The following is a 21,401-nucleotide window of genomic DNA, read 5'->3' as shown; positions in this document are numbered from 1 at the left end:
AACACCTGGTTTTGTTCTATTACACAGTTGGTTCCAACAGAGTAGGTGCTCAGCGATATTGTAAAGGCTAGTTAGGGTTCAGAAATTAATCTGGTCCCAATCTCCGATGATGGTGTTCTGAACGAAACAAAGCAATATACCTAAGTTTTTCGTGTAAAAACACTTCTCTAACTCTAAATATCTTTGCTTGAATAAGGTAATATCTTAAACAAAACCTGAAGTTTGTTCCTTGGACATAAGTCAGATATAGTAGTTTTATTTTTGGTCACAAACCTTTAACCTGAGTATGTGTCTGTGATTCTGTGCACTTCAGGTATGAAAATGAAAGTCATCAGGATGGAAGCAAGTCACCTGGATTTCCAGGACAAAGACGGGACCAGGTGATGGGGGATGTCATCCGGCTTTGGGCTCTGAGTCTTTTTTGCATGATGATATGAAAGCTTTTGTCTGCACTGACACTGTGTTTCGTTACACAGGAGAACAGTTTATCAGTTATAGTAGGAAAGTGTCACTAAGGTATTAAAACAAGCTGAGCTTAGATATATTAATATAATTTAAGCTATCATTCCTCTTTTATTCAACGTGGGGAGTACTAAGTATCACACTTTGGGCCCCAAAGTCTCCTCAAGTGTCTCACAATCTGATTTTGCAAACCTTTGGTTAAGACAGCCCTGACATAGAACTCCGATTCCAGAACCACGGGATCTGGTGGTTCATTTTGTGCCCCATTCATCCATTTTTATTTTTCTGAGATAATCACATCAGAGTTGTGGGTGCCAGAGATGCTGTCCAGGTTTGATGGACAGATGACCCATAACACTGAAGGAGAGTCACTGCCTTTTGTTTATCAGTGAAGAGAACACATTCCAAATGGTCCGTCTTCCTAAAATGCAGTTCTGGGAGATTTAGTAGGACTTAGAACGTTCCAGGTAAATCCTGAGACTTCCTGTCCGTCCTCCTTTTTACGAAGCTACTCAAGCTAGCCTTGTCTGACCAGGTTGGAACGCCCTGGCTTGAGAGTCTTATCACAGGGACTCCTGAGATCAGCCAGAGGCTCTGCATTTGAAGGTGCTTCTCCTTCCCGAGAGAAGTAACTAACGTCCACCTGCTCCTCAGCTTTGGGGGACGGCTAGCTTCTGAGGGCTTCCCAGGTGGTAAAGAATCTGCCTGCCAGTGCAGGAGATGTGGGTTCGGTCCCTGGGTCAGGAAGATACCCTCGAAGAGGTAATGGCAACCCGTGCCAGTATTCTTTCCTAGAAATATCCATGGACAGAGGAGCCTGGTGGGCTGCAGTCCATGGGGTCAAAAAGAGTCAGATGCAACTGAGCAACTAAATATACACAGCTTCTGAGGTGTCCCGCCTGCTACCGTGCCCTCCAGCTTGCTTTTTTTATTCAGCCACTCAGTCGTGTCCAGCTCTTTGTGACTCCATGGACTTCAGCATGCCAGGCTTCCCTGTCCTTCACTATCTCCTGGAGTTTGTAAACTTGTTACTCTAACTTGTGAGTAGGTATAAAGAAAGCAATCGAAAAGCTGAACTAAGGGTTAAATAGGAGGTCCCAAGGGTCTGTGACCAGAGTGTTATCTGGGTTGTGATAACGGAAATATCGAAATTGAATACTTAGAACATGTCATCTGACTATGATCTTTATGACTTGGATATTAGCATGCAAAAAAAATATGGGCTTATATTTTGTATAGATTTTTAAATTTTAATTCGTTTTTATTGTTCAGAAACTGAGCCCTCACACAGGAAGTTTGAGAAGCAGTGCATTCAATACCAAGAAATCGGAAATTGATTAAAGACAGAAGTTAAAGTATTTGCCTTTGGGTATATTTTGTGATTTCCCCCAGTGATTCAGAGGACTTTATTTTTCTAACTTCGGAACAGTATTGGACTTCTGTATCTTGTATTCTTGTTATTCTGTAGTCGGTCTTCTCCTGATGAAAAGCTGCCTGGGAAAGATGATGAAGGCGGCCAAGCAGGAAAGCTAGGTCTGATCCCAGTGCTCCGGGGGTGCAGAGTCTCTGGGCGTGCTGTTCTCCTCTACCTTAACTCCTGAGCTTTCAGATTCACCTCCAGTGTCTGCCAGCAAAGGCCCACATGCTAAATTAATCCCACCTCCCCCAAGGATCCTGTAGCCAATTTCTGCTAAAAATGGAGTGTGAAGTCGATGACCCTGTGTCTTTGGTAGGTTCCCAGACCCTGAGGGTAGGTGATGCTGACTTTCAGCTTTGATTCCTCTTTCACAGAAGTCCAGTGGATTAAAAACTCATCTGAAAAATGCGTGTGCTGTGAGCCCCAACACCCGAAGGTCTGGGCTCATTTCACAAAGTCGCTTCACATCCTAAAGAGCGGTAGGGTAGAGGAGGCCATCCACCAGAAGAGTATCTTAGTAAATGGGATTTACTGCCAGTATCTGAAAAGGCTTCTAAATCGATCTTCGTATTTCGCCCATTTACAGGAAGCTTCGCGTCGGGTCTCAAGATCCAGCTTATCTTCCAATCCAGGTCAGTAGTTTTTTGTTTTCGTTTGTTTTCCTGAGATCCTGTAAGATCAGTTCTTCATGTAGACTTGTGGTGCGGAAGGGACAGACATAGGCGGGCACCCGAGTTAACCTTTCCCCCAGGTGATGTCCGGGCGCCGTGCTGGTTGGAGGGTGCATGTGGAGACACGTTGGCTGGTTCAGTTGTCCCCTTGATCCTGGGCGGATGGGCAGCACTGGATGCCTGATCCTGGCGTCGTGCACTGAGGTGCTTTATCTATTTGGCTCGTAACACTAGTGTCAGAATACTGTCACCATGCATTTTGGACATTAAGAAAGTTTTAGGCCAAATGAAAAGCTAGGTTTTTAAGACAATTTGAAATAGTTTCCAAAATGTGCATATTGCGCATGTTAAAATCATTGAGAAAATCTCAAACTTCTTCTTATTTCATAATTCATTGTCAAGAAGGGAAAGCTCAAGATTCCAGTCCCCGTTCAGAAGTCACGGAAGAAGCTGTTTCAGGAGGGCCTGTGGCCCATGGGGAAGACGTCACGGCCACACACGCCACGTGGGGGCGCTGGGAAGACGATGTGGCCAGGAAAACACCCAGTCGTGTTCGTTCCTCAGAACTTCCTGGAGATACCCACAGAGGTGCGACGGATCCCACCACTGGGGACTCGAAAGAAGATCCCAGTGTAGCATCAGGGGCCTGTCGTGAAGAACCGAAGGCTCTTTCTTCCATACAGTATCTTAAAAGGAGTGACCAAAGTGAGTCTCCCTTTAGGAAGCTTTACGAGTCAATGAAAGTGGAGTTAGATGTGAACCCAGGAAAAGTCAGCGTTCTGCAGAATCGCAGAAAATCAGGACCGCAGCGTCACTGCACAACAGGCAGAGAAAGCACTGATGGGTTACAGCACGAGACTCTGGTCTCCCCCAAATCCAGATGGAAGTCGGGCCGAAGCCCCCACATGAAGGCAGACCCTGGTTTAGGGGAGCAAGGAAGTAGCCAGACTGAGGGAGAGGGGAGTGGGGAGCCGGTTCAGATGCCCAAGGAGCTCAAGAGTCCTGGCATCGCCTGCACGGAGACGGAGACAAGGAAAACCAGGACCCCCGTGCAGTGTTCACAGCAAACCACGATGCCCCTGCGGTGTTCACCACACAGCCCCTCCCGGAGGCGGCGGAGTGCAAACCCGGGTGCTGGCGGTGGCCATGTATCCCAGAGTCTAGACCAAAGTGAAGGCTCCAGGGCAGATGACCAGATGTTCACTCCCCAGAAGTCCTTGCCTGAAAATCAAACACCTGTTAAAGTTGGGAGTTTTGGAAATACACCAGAAAAGCTTTTCTCTAGAAAGAGGAAGAGTGTGCCTGCAAATGTTGACCGTCTGACTGCAGAAACTGAGATTCCACCTCCGATGATCTCAGCTTCACTGGCCCTGCAAGTTGAAAGGAAGATTCAGAGTGATCTTCTCAACAAGCCTGAGAAGCTGGGCCCAGCAACTGGACAAGTGGGCCCTGGGTTATCCGGCCTTGATGCAGCTGAAATCAGCAGCTTCGGTGATTCCACAAGTAAGTCTATTTAACTGTCCATTTATTTCCCCCCCAAAGTTTACACCTACCTTGTGTCTAGATGTGAATTAGCGGTCCCTTCCTTCATTCGCTAATGATTCGCTCTGTGAGACAATAAGGGACTATCATAAGAGCCGTATTCGTCATCATAGAGTTATGTGAAAGCCCTGGTAACCCACCAACCAGAGGAGGTGCTGGCTACTAGGGAAGAATTAGCAGGGGTCTAAGGAGATAGGGTGGCCCCAAAATATATTTGATTCTTGGGAGAATAAGCTTGAGCATAATTGCTTTTCATAGGAGTTCAGTTCTGAACTACAAGCTCTTATATCCTATAGGTTGAGCCTTTAGAATAAGCAGTGGAAATCTTGGAAATCTTTCCATGGGGGGTGGTTCCTAGAACACCCTTGGACCGCCTCCATGGGTTTATGTGCCAGGCGCTGCTGTGGGTGCCCTTCAGACAGTGGCTCCCCAGCCTCCGTGTTGGCATAGGTGGGCCAGTGGGACAGGTGTCGTATTCTCTTCCTTCTGCAAGTGGGGAAGCCACCTGATGGCATGCTGCAGGCAGCAGAGATGTGACCCGTGGGGCAGGCGATGCAGCTCAGGAGCCTCCCGCACTCCCAAGGGGACCCCAGGTGCTCAGAGGCTGTGCCCGGCTCACAGTCCTCAGGGGGTACCCCTGGGTGCTCAGAGGCTGTGACCAGCTCACAGTCCTCACGGGGACCCCCGGGTGCTCAGCGGCTGTGCCCAGCTCACAGTCCTCACGGGGACCACCTGGGTGCTCAGGCTGTGCCCGGCTGTCGGCTCTGCATCTGCAGAGAGCCTATGGGGTGGGGTGTGTGGTTCTGAAATCAGACTCACGTGCATGACTTCATGGTGTTCCCCATGAGTGTCGCAAATGGGGCATGTCGCTTAGACAAGGGTTTGTGTTGATGAGCAGTTCACAAAGGTGTGTAGTTGGGCCTGCCTGTCCAGATCTCTGGGAAAAGCTTCCAGCCCCTGGTTCCACTCACAGGCAGGTCTGGGTGAGGCCTGAGTGAGTCCCTTGGGAAAGCCTACTCAGTCCACTGCTGGAGCTCATCGCTGGCATCCCCCTGGTCCACAGTGGGGACCACTGATCAGGGAGCTCACTGCTGGCATCCCTCTGGTCCACAGTGGGGACCACTGATCAGCCACGCCCTTCTTAGGCTCTGTCCGCACAGGACTTGTCACCGTGTAAACAGAGTCCTTACATTATCGCGTTGGGCCTTGGCATTTTGTGGTTTGTCCTGGATCTTTCATTAGCTTCATCAGCATCAGGAGAGTATGAAGGTGGGGAGGTGCCAGGCCTCGGTGAACTTGAGGTAGGTTTGTCTTTAATGGTTAGTGGAAGCGGGTCGCACTCGGGGCGCGGTTTGCTTTGCACTCTGACACCTGTGCCCATTCCTCCAGATAAGATGGAGGGCGTGGCTGCGAAGAGGAGGCGGGTCTCCTTTGGGGGTTGCCTGAGACCCGAATTATTCGATGAAAACTTACCTCCCAACACACCTCTCAAAAGAGGAGAGACGCCAAAGCAAAGACGGTCACTGGCCGCCCACACGCCCACCGTCCTGAAGAAAATCATCAAGGTGAGGTTCCCCGCGGCCCTCCCCCTGGGGTCTGATGATGGCACACATCCTGGGTCCACACTCTTTCCAGGGGCTTCCCTGGTGGTTCAGCATAAAGGATCCGCCTGCAGTGCAGGAGACCTGGATTCGATCCCTGGGTCAGGAAGATCCCCTAGAGAAGGAACTGGTAACCCACTCCACCATTCTTGTCTGGGAAATCCCACGGACAGAGGAGCCTGGTGGGTTACAGTCCATGATGTTGCAAAGAGTTGGACACAACTGAAGTGACGAACACTTTTTTTTTTACTCTTTCCAAAACTCACACTAGTAGAATAACAGTGAAGACCTTCTTTCAAATAAAGTAAAAAGCATCAATGTCTCTGTGAGAACGCATTCCCAGAGGTGTTGGCAAATGGACCCCTGAGTTCTGAACCACAACCCAAGGGTGGCTGAGCACAGGTGGGTCCTCAGGACCTCCCTTCTCTGCAGAGGCAGCCTGCTGACCACACTTCTGGGCCAAGTGGTCACGCTCGGGTTATAGTTAAATACCATTTGGAAAGACAGAGCTGTAAGATTGTGTTCTTTCCCTTTTAGAACGACTAGGTGAAAGACAGAGCTTGGATGGCAGGCACACCATGGTTTTGACCATCAGCTCTTCAGAATTCTTCATCACTGACCCTTTAGGGGTGTGATCTTGTATATCTCTAGAGAGGTGTGCCCCCCAGCCCCCAGCTCCACTTCTCCAGAGGGCCTGGGTAGTCTGTAATTTCTTTTCATTTCAGTTAATTTTCTTTTCCTGTTGCTATAGGAGCATGAGGTATGTCTCCTTCCCACCTCTTTTGTATGAGCCCCGGAAATGGGCTGAACCCACCCTTCCGGTGGGTTTGGAACCCACGCTGACCCGAGGTGGTTAGACTCCCACGGAGGGTGTTTCCTTGGATATAGATCAGAGCCCCACTCATCAGGAAGTTCCTTCCACCTTTCCACTGGAAATGCCTCAGTTAAGACTTATTCAGTGCTTACTTTTCCCCCTTCTTTTTAAGTGAGAGACACAGACTCCTATCTCCACTGTACGCTTGACAGACACTAGTCGGAGCAGTCAGTGCTTTGAGATTTACACAACTAAAATTGTTGAGTGGGTAGGGTTTTCGCATTCATTACACAGATGTTATATTTGGGGTAAGGTTTCCTACACACATTCCAATTGCCAGGAGCAGCCCCAGCCATCAGGGAAAGAAGATTCTTCAGAAGTCCGTCTGGAAGTGACCTCACCGGATGCCTTCATGAGCTCTCCGGCTGCTAACGCCATCCACGCTTCTGCAGCCGCTCCTGACCAATGCCGCAGGCTGTCCAAGGCATCTTGCGTGTCGGGGGTCGGCAGGTCCCCGCATCAGACAGATGTCCCCAGGAAAGGAGGGAGACGGAGCGGCAGCCTCCCTCCCCAGAGAGCGTCCCTGGAGCGGAGCCAGCACGGGATCCTCCAGACGATTTTCTCCAGGAGAAGGAGTGGTGCCTCGGAGGCCAATTTGATCGGTGAGTGCGTGGTGTCTGCAGATGGGTTCAAGGTGGACTTTTCCGTGGGTGCCGATTTGGGAACGTCTCCGCATCTCTTTCCTGTGACAGTGGCAAGATCATGGGCAGATGTAGTGAAACTCGGTGCCAAGCAGGCCCAGAATAAAGCTGTGAAACGTGGCCTCCCCAAGCAGCCGGGCAAACGGCAGAGAAGAGCCAACACTCCGAAGGTGCGTGTTCCAACGTGGCGTGTGCTCTTGACGTGTCGGGGGGACGCAAAGGGTGGCTTTCAGGCTTTGATGTGTTGTTGATCTCCCAATCATTTTCCAGAAGCCGCCTGGCCCTGTTCACAGTCAGTTCAGCACCGGCCACGCGAACTCTCCCTGCACCATCATCATAGGGAAAGCTCAGCTCGAGAAAGTGACTGCGCCGGCTCGGCCCTACAGGGTGATAAACAACTTCGTGGTCAGCAAACCAAGGGACTTCAGTGAAGATCTTTCAGGTAAAAGCATACCCCTGGCTCTTATAAACCAGAGCCCTGTCCTCCTCCTGTGGGGGTCCCACCTGGGTGGGCGTCTCATTTGTTTATCTGCTGTGCCTGGGACAGGAAGATAAATAATCCAGACAACTCGGGGGTGGGGACGGGGTGCGACATGGTGTTCAAGGAAGAGGGAGCTGGATTGGAGTGCAAGGACCGGTCCTCAACGATTTGGGGTCACACGTCCTGCAGGAAGCAGACGGGAAATGTCTTCCCTTTGGATTGAAGAGTAGTTGGTTTGCAGTGTTGTGTTAGTTTTAAGTGTATAGCACAGAGATTCAAATATATATGTATATAATTATTTTTTAAAAAATATTTCTTTAGCTGTTTTACTCATTTGGCTGTGTCAGTTCTTTGTGGCACTCAGGCTTCTCTCTAGTCGTGGTGACGCAGGCTCAGTAGTTGAGACAAGCAGGCTTAGTTGCCCCTCTGACATATGGGATCTTAGTTCCTTGACCAGGGATCAAACCCATGTCCGCTACGTTGGAAGGCGAATCCTTAACCGCTGGACCACCAGGTGACGGCTATATTCTTTTTAAAATTCTCTTCCATTATGAGTTACTACAGGGTATGGAATACAGCTCTGTGTGCCCTTAGGTAGATCCTTGGTGGTCACCTAAGTGAATGCACGTTGTTGGCTGGGAGAGCATCACAGGTACAGGAAAACTGGCAGCCACTGTGTGGTTGGTGAGGAAAGCAGGCTTGCTCGTGTAATTGCCCTTTCTTTGCATCTCTACCAATAGGTTTCCCCGGAGTTGGGGTATTTGATTTAAGTGATATTTTGCTTCTTGAAGACTTCCTCTGCTTGTTTTATGGAACAAAGGCCTGTGGAAGGGCTTCTTTAAACCTGTTGTAGTTGAGCCAGTGTTGCTATTTTTAAAGTGTGATGTGACCTGCTTACGCTTGGACCAGGTTAGGGCCACGGCAGGGCCCTGGCTTTGAGATTTTATGCTACTGGTGCATGGCTTGCCCAGTGGCTTTCATTCTGAGCTCCCACTTCTGGTGGGAGGTGCCACTTGCATCCATTAGGTGGCATCCCGTTTTTGTCTCCTGGCAGATTTTCAGATGGGAAAATTACTGTACAACTTACATAACAATGCAAGATGCCCTCTAATTAAAGTCACATCTGGAGCAACACCCTTAGCTTTTTAAAAGCAAACTACAAAAATGTAGAACAGTGGTAACCAGCATTCTGACAGGATGCTCCCTGAGGGGAAAAAAACTTGGAGCTCGGGATTCCCTGGTGGCTCAGTGGATAAGCATCCGCCTGCTAATGCAGGAGACTGGTTCGAGCCCTGGTCTGGGAAGATCCCACGTGCTGCAGAGTAACGAAGTGCATGCGCCTCAAATCCTGAGCCTGCGCTCCAGAGCCCGTGTTCTGCAGCAAGAGAAGCCACCGCCCTGAGAAGTCTGGACCGTAACTCAAGAGCAGCCCCCAGTTGGCACAACCAGAGAAAAGCCCACTCAGCAGTGAAGACCCCCCAGCACAGCCAAACATAAATAAATAAAAATTAAAAAAACAATGGAGCTTATACCACCCAACATGGAGCTCCATGTATATCTGTGTATCCCTGTAAACTGCGCACACTGAGAGTGTATTAAGGTATATGTTGTGAAACAATGAAGACGAAGATGAAGTGAAGTTTAAATACTTAGCATGTGGAGTGTGGATGTTCTCAGCCTTCCTTCAAAACATTCTGTAGACGTGCAACAATGGTCGCCCTCAGCGTTAGTACTTTATGACAAAACATTAGCACATGATGAAGCCTAAATATCCTGGATATTTTCAGTGACGCCTGAGCAGTAGTGGATGGATGAGGTTTTAAGGGGCTTGGCTGGCTTGGGCACCTTCAGAACAGGCTCCCAAACATACTTTGCAGACGCTGCCAGCCTGAGAGCATCTTTTTGATCCATTGTTGTCAGAATGAGAACAGTAAGGAGAATGGGGGATAATGAATGTTTGAGAAACTTAAATCTTCCCTTTGGAGAACTGTATTTTTTTTCCCAGCTTGAGGTTTCGTTAGTATTGCCTTTTGGTGTTAAAATGAAAAGAAGGTGATATTATTACTTGAGAGTACTAAAAATGGGCAGTCCTATATCACTTTTAAAATCTGGAGACATTTTGTTTGTACATTTCAAGGAGCTTGAGGGCCCTAGGTTTCGGCAGGCATGGTAGGGAGACCCCACAGGGCAATCTCTGCCCTCTCCACAGCGCTCACACCTCCTTCATTAGATCTTCTTTCCAAGAAGAAGGGCAGAGGAGATGTATAAATGATCTAACTCCCCAGTGCCCACTTCTAAAAATGGGTTCACAACCAGCAACACCCTTTCCTAAGACTCTGTATCCCAGGAATTCTAGGGGGTGATCTGTTATTTACCTTCTGCCATCCCCTCTTTTGTGCTTGGGGACAGGCATGCTTGTTTGCAGGTATGGACAGTCTACTAACTGCTTTTCCACTGTTGTGTAACAGGGCTGCCTGAAATGTTCAAGACACCAGGGAAAGAGAAGCCGCAAAGGATGAGCATGTGTCCCTCGACTTTTCCGAATTCAGAGGATTTGCTTGGAGAAGAGCTTCCAGGACCTCTTTCAGGAGAGAAACCTCTGCTGTGCACTTTGGAAAATTTTGGTTGGTTTCCTTTTTTTACCCCAGCACTTTGATCTTTTCAGTCAGAACTGTAGACAGTCTTTTGTTACAACTGCTATGGTATTATCTCTCCACAACAGATACTCCTGACAAACTATGCTGTCCAGCTTCTTTGTCCCATTGTTTACAGGGGGAGTTTCTATCAGCAGTGGAACCAGCACTGGCTTTCAGAGACTTGCATAAAAAGGCAAACCCATTTACTAACCATAAGCTCCCTGTGTGCACGTGGCCTTCTTCATCTTGCCTAAGTGAAGAGGTTGACAAGCAGCCAAGTGTAATCATCTCTCATCGTGTGTGTGTGTGTGCTAGGTTGCTTGTTGGGTCTGACTCTTTGTGACCCCAGGGACAGTATTTAGCCCACCAGACTCCTCTGGCCATGGGATTCTCCAGGCAAGAATACTGGAATGGGTTGCTATGCCTTCCTCCAGGGGATCTTCCCTACCCAGAGATCAAACCTGTGTCTTTTAAGTCTCTTGCATTGACAGGTGGGTTCTTTACCACTAGCACCACCTGGGAAGCCCTCTCTCATCATGGTGGTGGTTTAGTTGCTAAGTTGTGTCCAACTCTTGCAACCCCATGGACTGTAGCCTGCCAGGCTCCTCTGTCCATGGGATTCTCCAGGCAAGAATACTGGAGTGGGTTGCCATTTCCTTCTCCAGAGAATCTTCCTGACCCGGGGATCGAACCTGTGTATCCTGCATTGCAGGCAGATTGTTTACCAACTTAGCTAGAAGGGACGCTCTCATCATACTTGTATGTAAATTACTCAGATGTGAAAGTGCTGTCAGCAAAGAGAAAAACAGCAGGTGTGCACCACGCAGGTACTGAGGCTTCTCTGGGGTGGACGCCTGCTGCAGGATGAGTATGAGATGGACACACAGTGTCTATCTTCTCTGCCATTCACACTGATCACCATGTGCCTTTCGTAGCGAGAATAACATGCTACGCTTGAGGTGCTTCCTGTTGCTGAAAAATACATGTTTCCTGTGTAACACAGACCCTAAGCATGTGAAGTATAATCCCCATTATTGCACTGGTGGTCCAGCAGATTCAACAGCTGTTTCTCTGGTTTGATGAAAAATGTCTGTGTCACTGAGACCTTGGTGGCAGCCTTCAGAGGACCCTTCTTTCTTTTTTAAGATTTTTTTTTTTCTTAATGTGGACTATTTTTCAAGTCTATTGAATTCATTACAATACTGCTTCTGTATTATATTTTCGTTTTTTTTAGCCAAGAGGCATGTGGGATTTTCACTCCCCGACCAGGGATCCAACCCATACCTCTTGCATTGGAAGGTGAAAGTTTAACCACTGGACCATCAGGGAAGTCCCAGGGAACCCCTGCTAAGGAATTATTTTTCTTTTACCTAATTCCTGTAGCTCCTTACCACCACCTATGATGACCTCACTTTACAGCACCCATAACATTATTCATCGGAGAAGGCAATGGCACCCTACTCCAGTACTATTGCCTGGAAAATCCCATGGATGGAGAAGCCTGGTAGGCTGCAGTCCATGGGGTTGCTAAGAGTCGGACACGACTGAAGTGACTTAGCAGCAGCAGCATTATTCATACATGGGTGTGGTTCATATCAGACAGATTTATCTCTGTCTGATAGAGACAGCCTCATATCCTGGAGGGTAGATGGCAGCCAAAACTAGCTTTTAAGTAATATTTTATGAGAATCAGATAGCAAATTGGCACAACACAGTGAACAGAATCTGTTTATCATGTGTATTTTAATATTTTATAGGCGAGAATGTGTTTCCTAGGACTCAGGATACAGCGAAAGGGCCATCTGATAAAAGTTCTGCAAGCCCTGCCTTGAGACGTCCCAGTATTAAAATGAGCGAAGATCCCGTGAAAACACCGAGGAGCGCGAATAAAACCACAGCTGCTGAGATGAAAACTCCAGTGTCCACGGCAGCGACTCCAAAGGCAACATCAAGTGCAAACAGGTCTAGAAGGTCTGTGGAGCTCAGCAGTGTGCAGACGCCGGGTACAGGGCCAGAGAACCAAGACGCAAAACCCAACACCGTCAAGGACATCTTGGGAAGACGTCTGAGGAAAACACCACAACCAGAGCCGAAGCTGGAGAGAGACACAAAGGAAAGTGAAAAGTCTTTCGAACAATGTAAGCAAAACATTGAATCGAAAGAAAATTCTGAAAAGACGATAGCTGTGAGGAGATCAAGAAGAGCCTCGGAGCTGAAGTGTGAACCAGCGGCAGACCTGACCACCCTCCAGAGATCACAGGACACAGAGCCGGAAGAGAAGCAGCTGGACATCCTGAGTCTCCTACAGACCCCAGTTCATGCCAAGGAAGTGACAGACGCAGAGAACAAAGCCACAAAGATGAGCTGTAAGTCTCCCGAGCCAGGAGCAGTCAGCACACCCACCAGGATGAGCACACAGCTCAAGACACCTTCCCAGAAAGTGGATGTCGGAGGTTTCTCGGACCTTAGGAAGCTCTCCGAAACACCGGGAAAAGCCACGCCCACTCAAAGAGAACCAAGAGATGCTAAAAGCATCCAATTGTTTAAGGAAACTCCCAAGCAGAAACTGGGCCCTGCAGAGAATTCTGCTGGAAGTAAGAGGAGGCCAAGGACACCCAAGGGAAAGGCCCCACCTCTGGAAGACCTGGCTGGCTTCAAAGAACTCTTCCAAACCCCACATCAAGCCAAGGAACCAATGACTGATGACAAAACCACCAAAACACCCTGTAAATCTCCACAATCAGAGCCAGTCAACACACCAAGTAGAAGGGGACATCTCAGGACACCTTCCCAGAAAGTGAATGTGCAGGAGGACCTCTCAGCTCTCAGGAAACCTCAACAAACACCAGGAAAAACCACACTGTCACCCAGAGAAGCAGAGGGTAGTGACAGAAGCATTGCAGTGTCTCAGGAAGCTCCAGAAGAGATGCTAGACCTTGCAGGAAAGGTACCTTCTGCCAAGAGGCGACCAAGGACACCCAAGGGGAAGGCCCAGCCCCTGGAAGACCTGACCGGCTTCAAGGAGCTCTTCCAAACCCCAGATCAAGCCAGGGAACAAATGACAGATGCCAAAACCACCAAAACACCCTATAAATCACCAGCAGAAACAGTCAACACACCAAGTAGAAGGGGACGTCTCAGGACACCTTCCCAGAAAGTGGACGTAGAGGAGGAGCTCTCATCTCTCAGGAAACCTCAACAAACACCAAAGGGAACTGGGCACTCAGATAGAGAACCAGCAGATGGTGATGAAGACATCAAAGTATCCAAGGAAATGCCAAGGCAGAAACTGGACCCTGCAGATTATGTGACTGGAATTAAGAGGCAGTCAAGGACACCTAAAGAAGATGTCCAATCTCTCGAAGACCTGACTGGCTTCAGAGAGCTCTTCCAAACCCCAACCCACACCAAGCTGCCAAAGGCTATTGTCAAAACCCCCAGAATGCTCGGCCAGTCGCCACAACTGAAACCAGTTAACATAACACCAACTAGAAGGGGACGTCTCAGAACACCTTCCCAGAAAATGGACATGCAAGAAGACCTCTCAGCTCTGAGGAAACCTCAGCAAACACCAGGGGAAACCACACAATCACCCAGAGAACCAGAGGCTGGTGACAGAAGAATCGCAGTGTCTCGGGAAGCTCCAGAAGAGATGCTAGACCTTGCAGAAAATGTACCTGCAACCAAGAGGAGGTCAAGGACACCCAAGGGAAAGACCCCACTACTGGAAGACCTGGCTGGCTTTAAGGAGCTCTTCCAAACTCCACATCAGGCCAAGGAAACAATGGCAGATGAAAAACCCACCACAATACCCTGTAAATCTCCACCAGCAGAACCAGTCAACACACCAACAAGTAAGAAGAGACGACTCAAGTCACCTCCCCGGGAAGTGGGCATAGAGGAGGAGCTCTCAGTGCTCAGGAGGCCTGCACAGACTCCAGGGAGAACCAGGCACTCAGGAGAAGCAGCAGGTGATGGTGAAGACATCAAAGCGTTCATGGAAACACCAAGGCAGAAACTGGACCCTGCAGAAAATGTGACTGGAATTAAGAGGCAGCTAAGAACACCCAAGGAAAAGGTCCAGTCTCTAGAAGACCTGACTGGCTTCAGAGAGCTCTTCCAGACCCCAGATCACACCAAGGAGCAAAGGGCTGTTCTCAAAACACCCCAAATGCTCTGCACATCTTCCCAACCAGAGTTAATTGTCACACCAACCAATAGACAGAGACAGCTCAGGACACTTCTTGGGAAGGTGGACATAGAGAAAGAACTGTCAGTGTTCAGAAGACCCATACCAGCGTCAGGGCAAACCATGCATACATGGTGCAGAGAACCAGGAGATGAAGATAAAATCACTGAATTGTTTAAGGAAACACCAAAGCAGAAACTGGGCCCTGCAGAGAATTCTGCTGGAAGTAAGAGGAGGCCAAGGACACCCAAGGGAAAGGCCCCACCTCTGGAAGACCTGGCTGGCTTCAAAGAACTCTTCCAAACCCCACATCAAGCCAAGGAACCAATGACTGATGACAAAACCACCAAAACACCCTGTAAATCTCCACAATCAGAGCCAGTCAACACACCAAGTAGAAGGGGACGTCTCAGGACACCTTCCCAGAAAGTGAATGTGCAGGAGGACCTCTCAGCTCTCAGGAAACCTCAACAAACACCAGGAAAAACCACACTGTCACCCAGAGAAGCAGAGGGTGGTGACAGAGGCATTGCAGTGTCTCAGGAAGCTCCAGAAGAGATGCTAGACCTTGCAGGAAAGGTACCTTCTGCCAAGAGGCGACCAAGGACACCCAAGGGGAAGGCCCAGCCCCTGGAAGACTTGACCGGCTTCAAGGAGCTCTTCCAAACCCCAGATCAAGCCAGGGAACAAATGACAGATGCCAAAACCACCAAAACACCCTATAAATCACCAGCAGAAACAGTCAACACGCCGACCAGTAAGAAGAGACGACTCAAGTCACCTCCCCGGGAAGTGGGCATAGAGGAGGAGCTCTCAGTGCTCAGGAGGTCTGTACGGACTTCAGGGGGAACCAGGCACTCAGGAGAAGCAGCAGGTGACTTTGAAGACATCAAAGCATTCACAGGAACACCAAGGCAGAAACTGGACCCTGCAGAAAATGTGACTGGAATTAAGAGGCAGCTAAGAACACCCAAGGAAAAGGTCCAGTCTCTAGAAGACCTGACTGGCTTCAGAGAGCTCTTCCAGACCCCAGATCATACCAAGGAGCCAAGGGCTGTTCTCAAAACCCCTATGATGCTCTGTCAGTCTCCACCACTGGAACCAGTCAACATAACACCAGGTAGAAGGGGAAGTCTCAGGACACCTTCCCAAAAAGTGGACATGCAAGAAGACTGCTTAGCTCTCAGGAAGCCTACACATACACCAGGGATGACCACACACTCACCCAAAGAACCAGAGGGTGGTGACAGAAGCACGGCAGCATCTTGGGAAACTCCAGAAGAGAAACCAGACCCTGCAGAAAATTTAACTGCAAGCAAGAGGTGTCCAAGGACACCCCAGGAAAAGGCCCAATTCTTGGAAGACGTGGATGGCTTGAAAGAGCTCTTCCAAACCCCAGATCGTGCAAATGGAGCAATGACTGATGGCAAACTCACCACAATGCCCTGTAAATCTCCACCAGCAGAACCATTCAACACGCCAACAAGTGAGAAGAGACAACTCAAGTCACCTCCCCAGAAAGTGGATGTAAAGGAGGAGCTCTCAGCACTCAGGAGGTCTGCACAGACTCCAGGGGGACCCAGGCACTCAGAAGGAGAACCAGCAGGTGATGGTGAAGAAAAACCATTTAAGAAAACTCCAAGGCAGAAACTGGACTCAGCAGAAAGTTTAACTGGAAGCAAGAGGCGGTCAAGAGCATCACTTAGGGAAAAGGCCCAGCCCCTGGAAGACCTGGCTGGCTTTAAAGAGCTCTTCCAAACCCCATGTCAATCCAAGGAACCTATGACTGATAACAGTATCCCTAAAATGCTCTGCCAGTCTCCACAACCAGAACCAGTCACCATAACACCAGGTAGAAGGGGGCATCTCAGGACACCTTCCAAGACAGTGGACAGGCAGGAAGACTGCTCAGCTCTCAGGAAGCCTCAGCAAACACTGGGGGAAACCACACACTCACCCAGAGAACCAGAAGCTGGTGACAGAGGCACTGCAGTGTCTCAGGAAGCTCCAGAAGAGAAACTGGACTCTGCAGAAAATGTAACTGCACGCAAGGGGCAGCCCAGGATACCTAAGGAGAAAGCCCAGCCCCTGGAAGACCTGAGTGGCTTCAAAGAGCTCTTCCAAAGCCCAGATAATACAAAGCAACTCATAATGATTGATGACCCGCCCCCCGCCATACCCTGTAAATCACCAGCAGAACCAGTTACCAGGAGAACAGGTAGAAAGAAACTCAGGTCATCGCCAGAGAAAGTGGGTGTAGAAGAGCCCCCAGCACTTAGGAGGCCCTCCCAGACTCCGGGGGAAGCCACACGCATGCAGAAAGAAGCTGTAAAGGATGAAAAAGACATCAAAGTGTGTAAGAAAACTTCAAGGCAGAAACTGGCCTCAGCAGAAAATGTAACTGGTGTCAAGAGTCGGCTAAGAAACGTTAAAGAAAAGGCCCAACCCACAGAAGACCCAGCCAGAGTCAAAGATCCTTTCCAAAAGCCCAACCAGACCAAGGAACCAGTGAGTGATGTAAAAATCACTCCAGCGTCCTGCCAGTCTCCACCAGCACAACCAGTCATCAGGAGAACGACCAGACAGAGACAGCTCAGGTCACCACCAGGAAAAGTGGCCGTGGAAGAGCCCTCAGCGTCCACAGGGCCCACACAGACACTAGGCGACACACACACAGAGGCTGTAGGCAAAGGAAAAGACACCAAGGTGTTGAAGGAAACTTCAGGGCAGAAACTGAGTCCTGCAGAGAATGTAACAGGCATCAGGAGTCGGCTAAGAACACTTAAGAAAAAGACCCAACCCCTGGAAGACTCAGCCAGTGTCAAAGAGCTCTTCCAAAAGCCAGATCAGGCCAAAGAAGCAGACAGTGATGTTACAATAGCTCCAGGGCCCCGCCCATCCCCACCAGCAGAACCGGTCACCAGGCCAACAAGCAGAAAGAGGCAGCCCAAGTCATCACCAGAGAAAGTCAACAAAGAAGAGCCCATACCGACACCAGGGGAAAGCACACAGGGCCAGCCTGCATGTGATGAAAAAGACAGCGGAGTGCTAAAGGAAAATCCAAGACAGAAACTCAATCCTGCAGAAAATGTAACTGGAGGCCGGAGTAGGCTAAGAACACGGAGGGAAAAGACCCAACCCCTGGAAGACCCAGCCAGTGTCAAAGAGCTCTTCCAAAACCCAGATCTAGTCAAAGAACCAGAGGGTGATGTTACAACCGTTCCAATGCCCCGCCAGTCTCCACCAGCAAAACCCGTCACCAGACCAACAAGCAGAAAGAGGCGGCTTAAGGCGTCACCAGAGAAAGTGGACATAGAAATAGAAAGGCTCTCGGCGCTCAGAGAACCCACAGGGACACCAGGGGAAACCACACACAGCGAGCCTGTACGTGATGAAAAAGACAACAGAGTGTTGAAAGAATATTCAAAGCAGAAACTCAGTCCAGCAGAAAATGGGGTCAGGAGCCGGCTAAGAACACTGAAGGAAAAGACCCAACCCCTGGAAGATCTGGCTGGTGCCAAAGAGCTCTTCCAAAAGCGAGATGGGGCCAAGGAACCAGTGAGTGATGTTATGACGGCTCCAGCACCCCGCCAGTCTCCACCAGCAGAACCAGTCACCAGGAGAACAGGTAGACAGAGACAGCTCAGGTCACCACCCGGAAAAGTGGCTGTAGATGAGCCCTCAGCGCTCAGCAGGCCTGCACAGACTCCAGGGGAAGCCATGCACACAGAACCTGTGGGCGATGAGAACAAGGTCAAGATGGCCAAGGAAATGTCAAGGAGGAACCTGGACTCAGCAGAAAACTTCATTGGTGTCAGGAGTCGGCGAAAAGCATTTCAGGAGAAGACCGTGGAAGACCCGGCCAGTTCCCAGGAGCCCTTTCAAAAGCCCGATCAGGCCAAGGAAGTGGAAAGCAATGCTACTGCCATCAAGAGAGCCCCAAAGCAAGCAGCAGACAGAAGACCTGTAGAAACATCCCGGCGAGTCCTCAGGGCCCCTAAAGTAAGATTCACAGAAGACCCTGTGGGCAGCAGAGAGCCTGCAGAACACCCAGGTGAAAGTTGCGTTTCCCCGTCCCCCGAGAGGGAGCAGGGAGAAGACGGCAGAGTCACAGGCAGGAAGAGACTGCGCCCTGTGACAGCTGCCCAGGACCCCGAGGATGAGAGGCCACTCCAGAAGAAGCAGAGGACAGCCCCCAGGGAGACACGGGAGCCCCCCGAGCCCCCAGGAGTGAAGAAGAGAAGCCTGCAGACTTTGGCACAAACGACTGAACCTGTGGGAAACCTGCCTGACGATGGCCTGAAAGCTAAAGCTATGGATCCGCAAGGAGAAGTCACACAGGCTCCGAATAAGGTGATGGGAGGTGTGATGTGATTGTGCCCGGTGGGCTTCCCAGGTGGCGACAGTCTTAAAGACCCCACTCTAGTCTTCCTGCCTGGAGAATCCCACGGACAGAGGAGCCTGGCGGGCTGCAGTCCATGGGGTTGCAAAGAGTCGAACATGATTGAATGACTTGGCACAGCATGGCAACATGGGTAGATGCTCTCTATTCTGGCATAAATTTGCTGTCAACTGTATGTCACCCCAATGTAAGTGTGGGTCCACAGTCAACACAGTGAGTAGCTGCAGCCCATTGGAAAGCATCGCCTTAGAATTTATAGAGCTGTTTAGTTCCTCAGTCGTGTCCGACTCTGCAACCCCATGGACCCCACTGGACTGGGTTGCTGTTTCACCCTCCAGGGGATCTTCCTATGTTCGTTTTCAAAGATATGGAGCTTTGTGCCGAGAAAAAGTGGGCAACTCGGTCCTGCCTTGTTCTAGACCCAGAGTGCTGAGTACAAGTAGTATCTACATCAGTACTTAAACAGTTAGAACAATTTGCCCAGGGTGTGTGTGTTTCCTGGGACACCCATAACTGTCAGGGCTGTTAGTGAAAGTGTTTGTTGCTTAGTCGTGTCCAACTTTTTGCGACCCCATGGACTGTAGGGCTCCTCTGTCCACCAGGCTCCTCTGTCCATGGATTTCTCCAGGCAGAATACTGGAGCAGGTTGCCATTCCCTTCTCCAGGGGATCTTCCCGACCCAGGGATTGAACCCAGGTCCCCTGCATGGCAGGCAGATTCTTTACCATCTAAGCCAGTAGGGGAGCTATAAGTGTTAGAGAAGTTTGTAAATTGGATTCCAGAAATTGAAATTTTCCTGTTCTGCTCTAGCAATGACTTGAAGGATTAGGAATTCATTTGCTGTCTGAATACTGGGGTGTTTTCCTGGAATACCCTTTTAATGCTTGTTAAAATCACGCTGACATATGACAGGTGTTGTGGTTGGAGTTCATACTGAATTCCTTACTTAGGGTTTATTGGTGGAAATGGTGATTTCTCTGTAGGAGCAAATTGACAGGTACACCCCTGACTTGCTTAGACTTACTTGCATGTTAGGATATGAATCAATGGAAAATGTTGCAATTGATTCCCCTTTGAGTTCAATTTCAAATGATGTTCTCCACCTTGAGATTCGTAATTTGTATTCCTCATTCTTGACATTTTGTGGATGTCTTTTAAATTTTTTTAGGGAGTGTCTCTGCGTTCCAGGCGTCCTGCTAAAACTTCTGTAGAGGAGCAAAGACCTGAGGTTCTTATATCAGCAGAAAAGGTGAAAATAAAAAGAAGCGAAAAGAAGTCTGTGCCGCCCTCCCAGGAGATGAAGCTCTGGAGGCCTGAAGATGGAGCCAAGAAGCCTGCCTCTGGGGGCAAAGTTGAAGAGAGGAGGACACGCTTGAGACCTGGGAGGCAGAACCAGACGCCTTTGCCTGAGGCTGCAGAGGAGAAAGCGAGGGAGGGAAGGGTGGACATCCTGGCGAAGAAGCAGGAAAAGAAAGAAGGGACAGGACATTCAGACCCTAAGTGTTCGAGATCCAGAAAGGTTAGCGTCTGCCCTCGAGGAAACCCTTCAGAGAGAGCATCCGAACAGAGAGTGACCCGGAGTGCCAAGAGATGTGCCCACAGTCTTCAAAAGGCTAGTAATCTCCTGTTCTTTTTTTAAGCCTAGAGACTATGTCAGGAGAGGTTTTACCCCACATTGCGAGAGCAGACACAGCAAATGGGATAATACGCTGCCGACTCCCAGTTAAACTACCAGGAGAAGCAGGCATCTAAACCATATTCAGGTGGATGTGGCTTGGGAATTCCACTTTGAATAGTAAATCCACATAATGACGTCTTCTTTCAGGGGATTTATCCAGTTAGTACTTTCTGAGTGCTCACTGCATACCCTGTACTAAGGGTCCAGGCACTGCCTTCAGTGTGTGGTTAGAGACTGAACAAACTTCCCAAAAAGTAATGCTTGATTTCAAAGGTGTCCCCTCAGAAAGCTGGGACACAGAACGGTGGGGTGTCCGTAGGCAAACAGTCCCATGAACAGCTCCCATTTGGAGGCAGCCTGGTGTCCTTTCCCCTTCCCAAAGATAGCAACCCAAGAGTGGTCTCTGCTCACACTCAGCTAGCACTGAGTGAGGTCCCCTTTGGACACACCAGTTGTTTAGAAGGTCCAAAAGGCTTCAGCCTGATTACACATTTGAATCCACTTTTTCTGAGTGGTACTTATAAAAATCAGTGAAAAACGTATGTGGAAATTTCTTTTTTCTTCTTTATGATGTATTTATAACTTAAAAATAGCTTACCAACCTTTCTGTCAAGACACAATATTTAACTTTAAAGATTTACATAGTAAAAAGAGTTTAAGGCAGCTTTTACAGTCTGTATTTTAAAGCTCATTTCCAACCTCAAGACTAGTTTTCTGGAACTAAAGGCCTGTGTCGCACCCTGTAAGGATTCGGGTTTTTGCAGAGTAGAGTTGGTTACACAAACTGTTCTTTCAAATGACTTAAGA

The 21,401-nt window shown here is 49.2% G+C and overlaps 1 protein-coding gene across 2 annotated transcripts in view; it reads left to right on the top strand.

The window, feature by feature from the left end:
• Positions 1-21,401, top strand: part of MKI67 (marker of proliferation Ki-67) — a 29,545-nt gene that overhangs the window by 6,881 nt on the left and 1,263 nt on the right. The window contains exons 5-14 of one of the 2 annotated variants that reach the window (XM_042238739.2): positions 314-380; positions 2,466-2,511; positions 2,956-4,053; positions 5,482-5,657; positions 6,848-7,169; positions 7,260-7,378; positions 7,479-7,650; positions 10,158-10,313; positions 12,083-18,867; positions 20,085-20,528. In XM_042238739.2, coding sequence (XP_042094673.1) covers positions 314-380; positions 2,466-2,511; positions 2,956-4,053; positions 5,482-5,657; positions 6,848-7,169; positions 7,260-7,378; positions 7,479-7,650; positions 10,158-10,313; positions 12,083-18,867; positions 20,085-20,528 — 9,385 coding nt within the window. Of the gene's footprint in view, positions 1-313; positions 381-2,465; positions 2,512-2,952; positions 4,054-5,481; positions 5,658-6,847; positions 7,170-7,259; positions 7,379-7,478; positions 7,651-10,157; positions 10,314-12,082; positions 18,868-20,084; positions 20,529-21,401 lie in introns of both variants that reach the window. The other variant, XM_027960646.3, reaches the window with a different exon arrangement.

Source organism: Ovis aries, chromosome 22 (assembly GCF_016772045.2).
Source record: "Ovis aries strain OAR_USU_Benz2616 breed Rambouillet chromosome 22, ARS-UI_Ramb_v3.0, whole genome shotgun sequence".
Lineage (NCBI taxonomy): Eukaryota > Metazoa > Chordata > Mammalia > Artiodactyla > Bovidae > Ovis > Ovis aries.
Note: the sequence above shows the minus strand (reverse complement) of the source record. Positions and strands in the feature narration are given on the sequence as shown.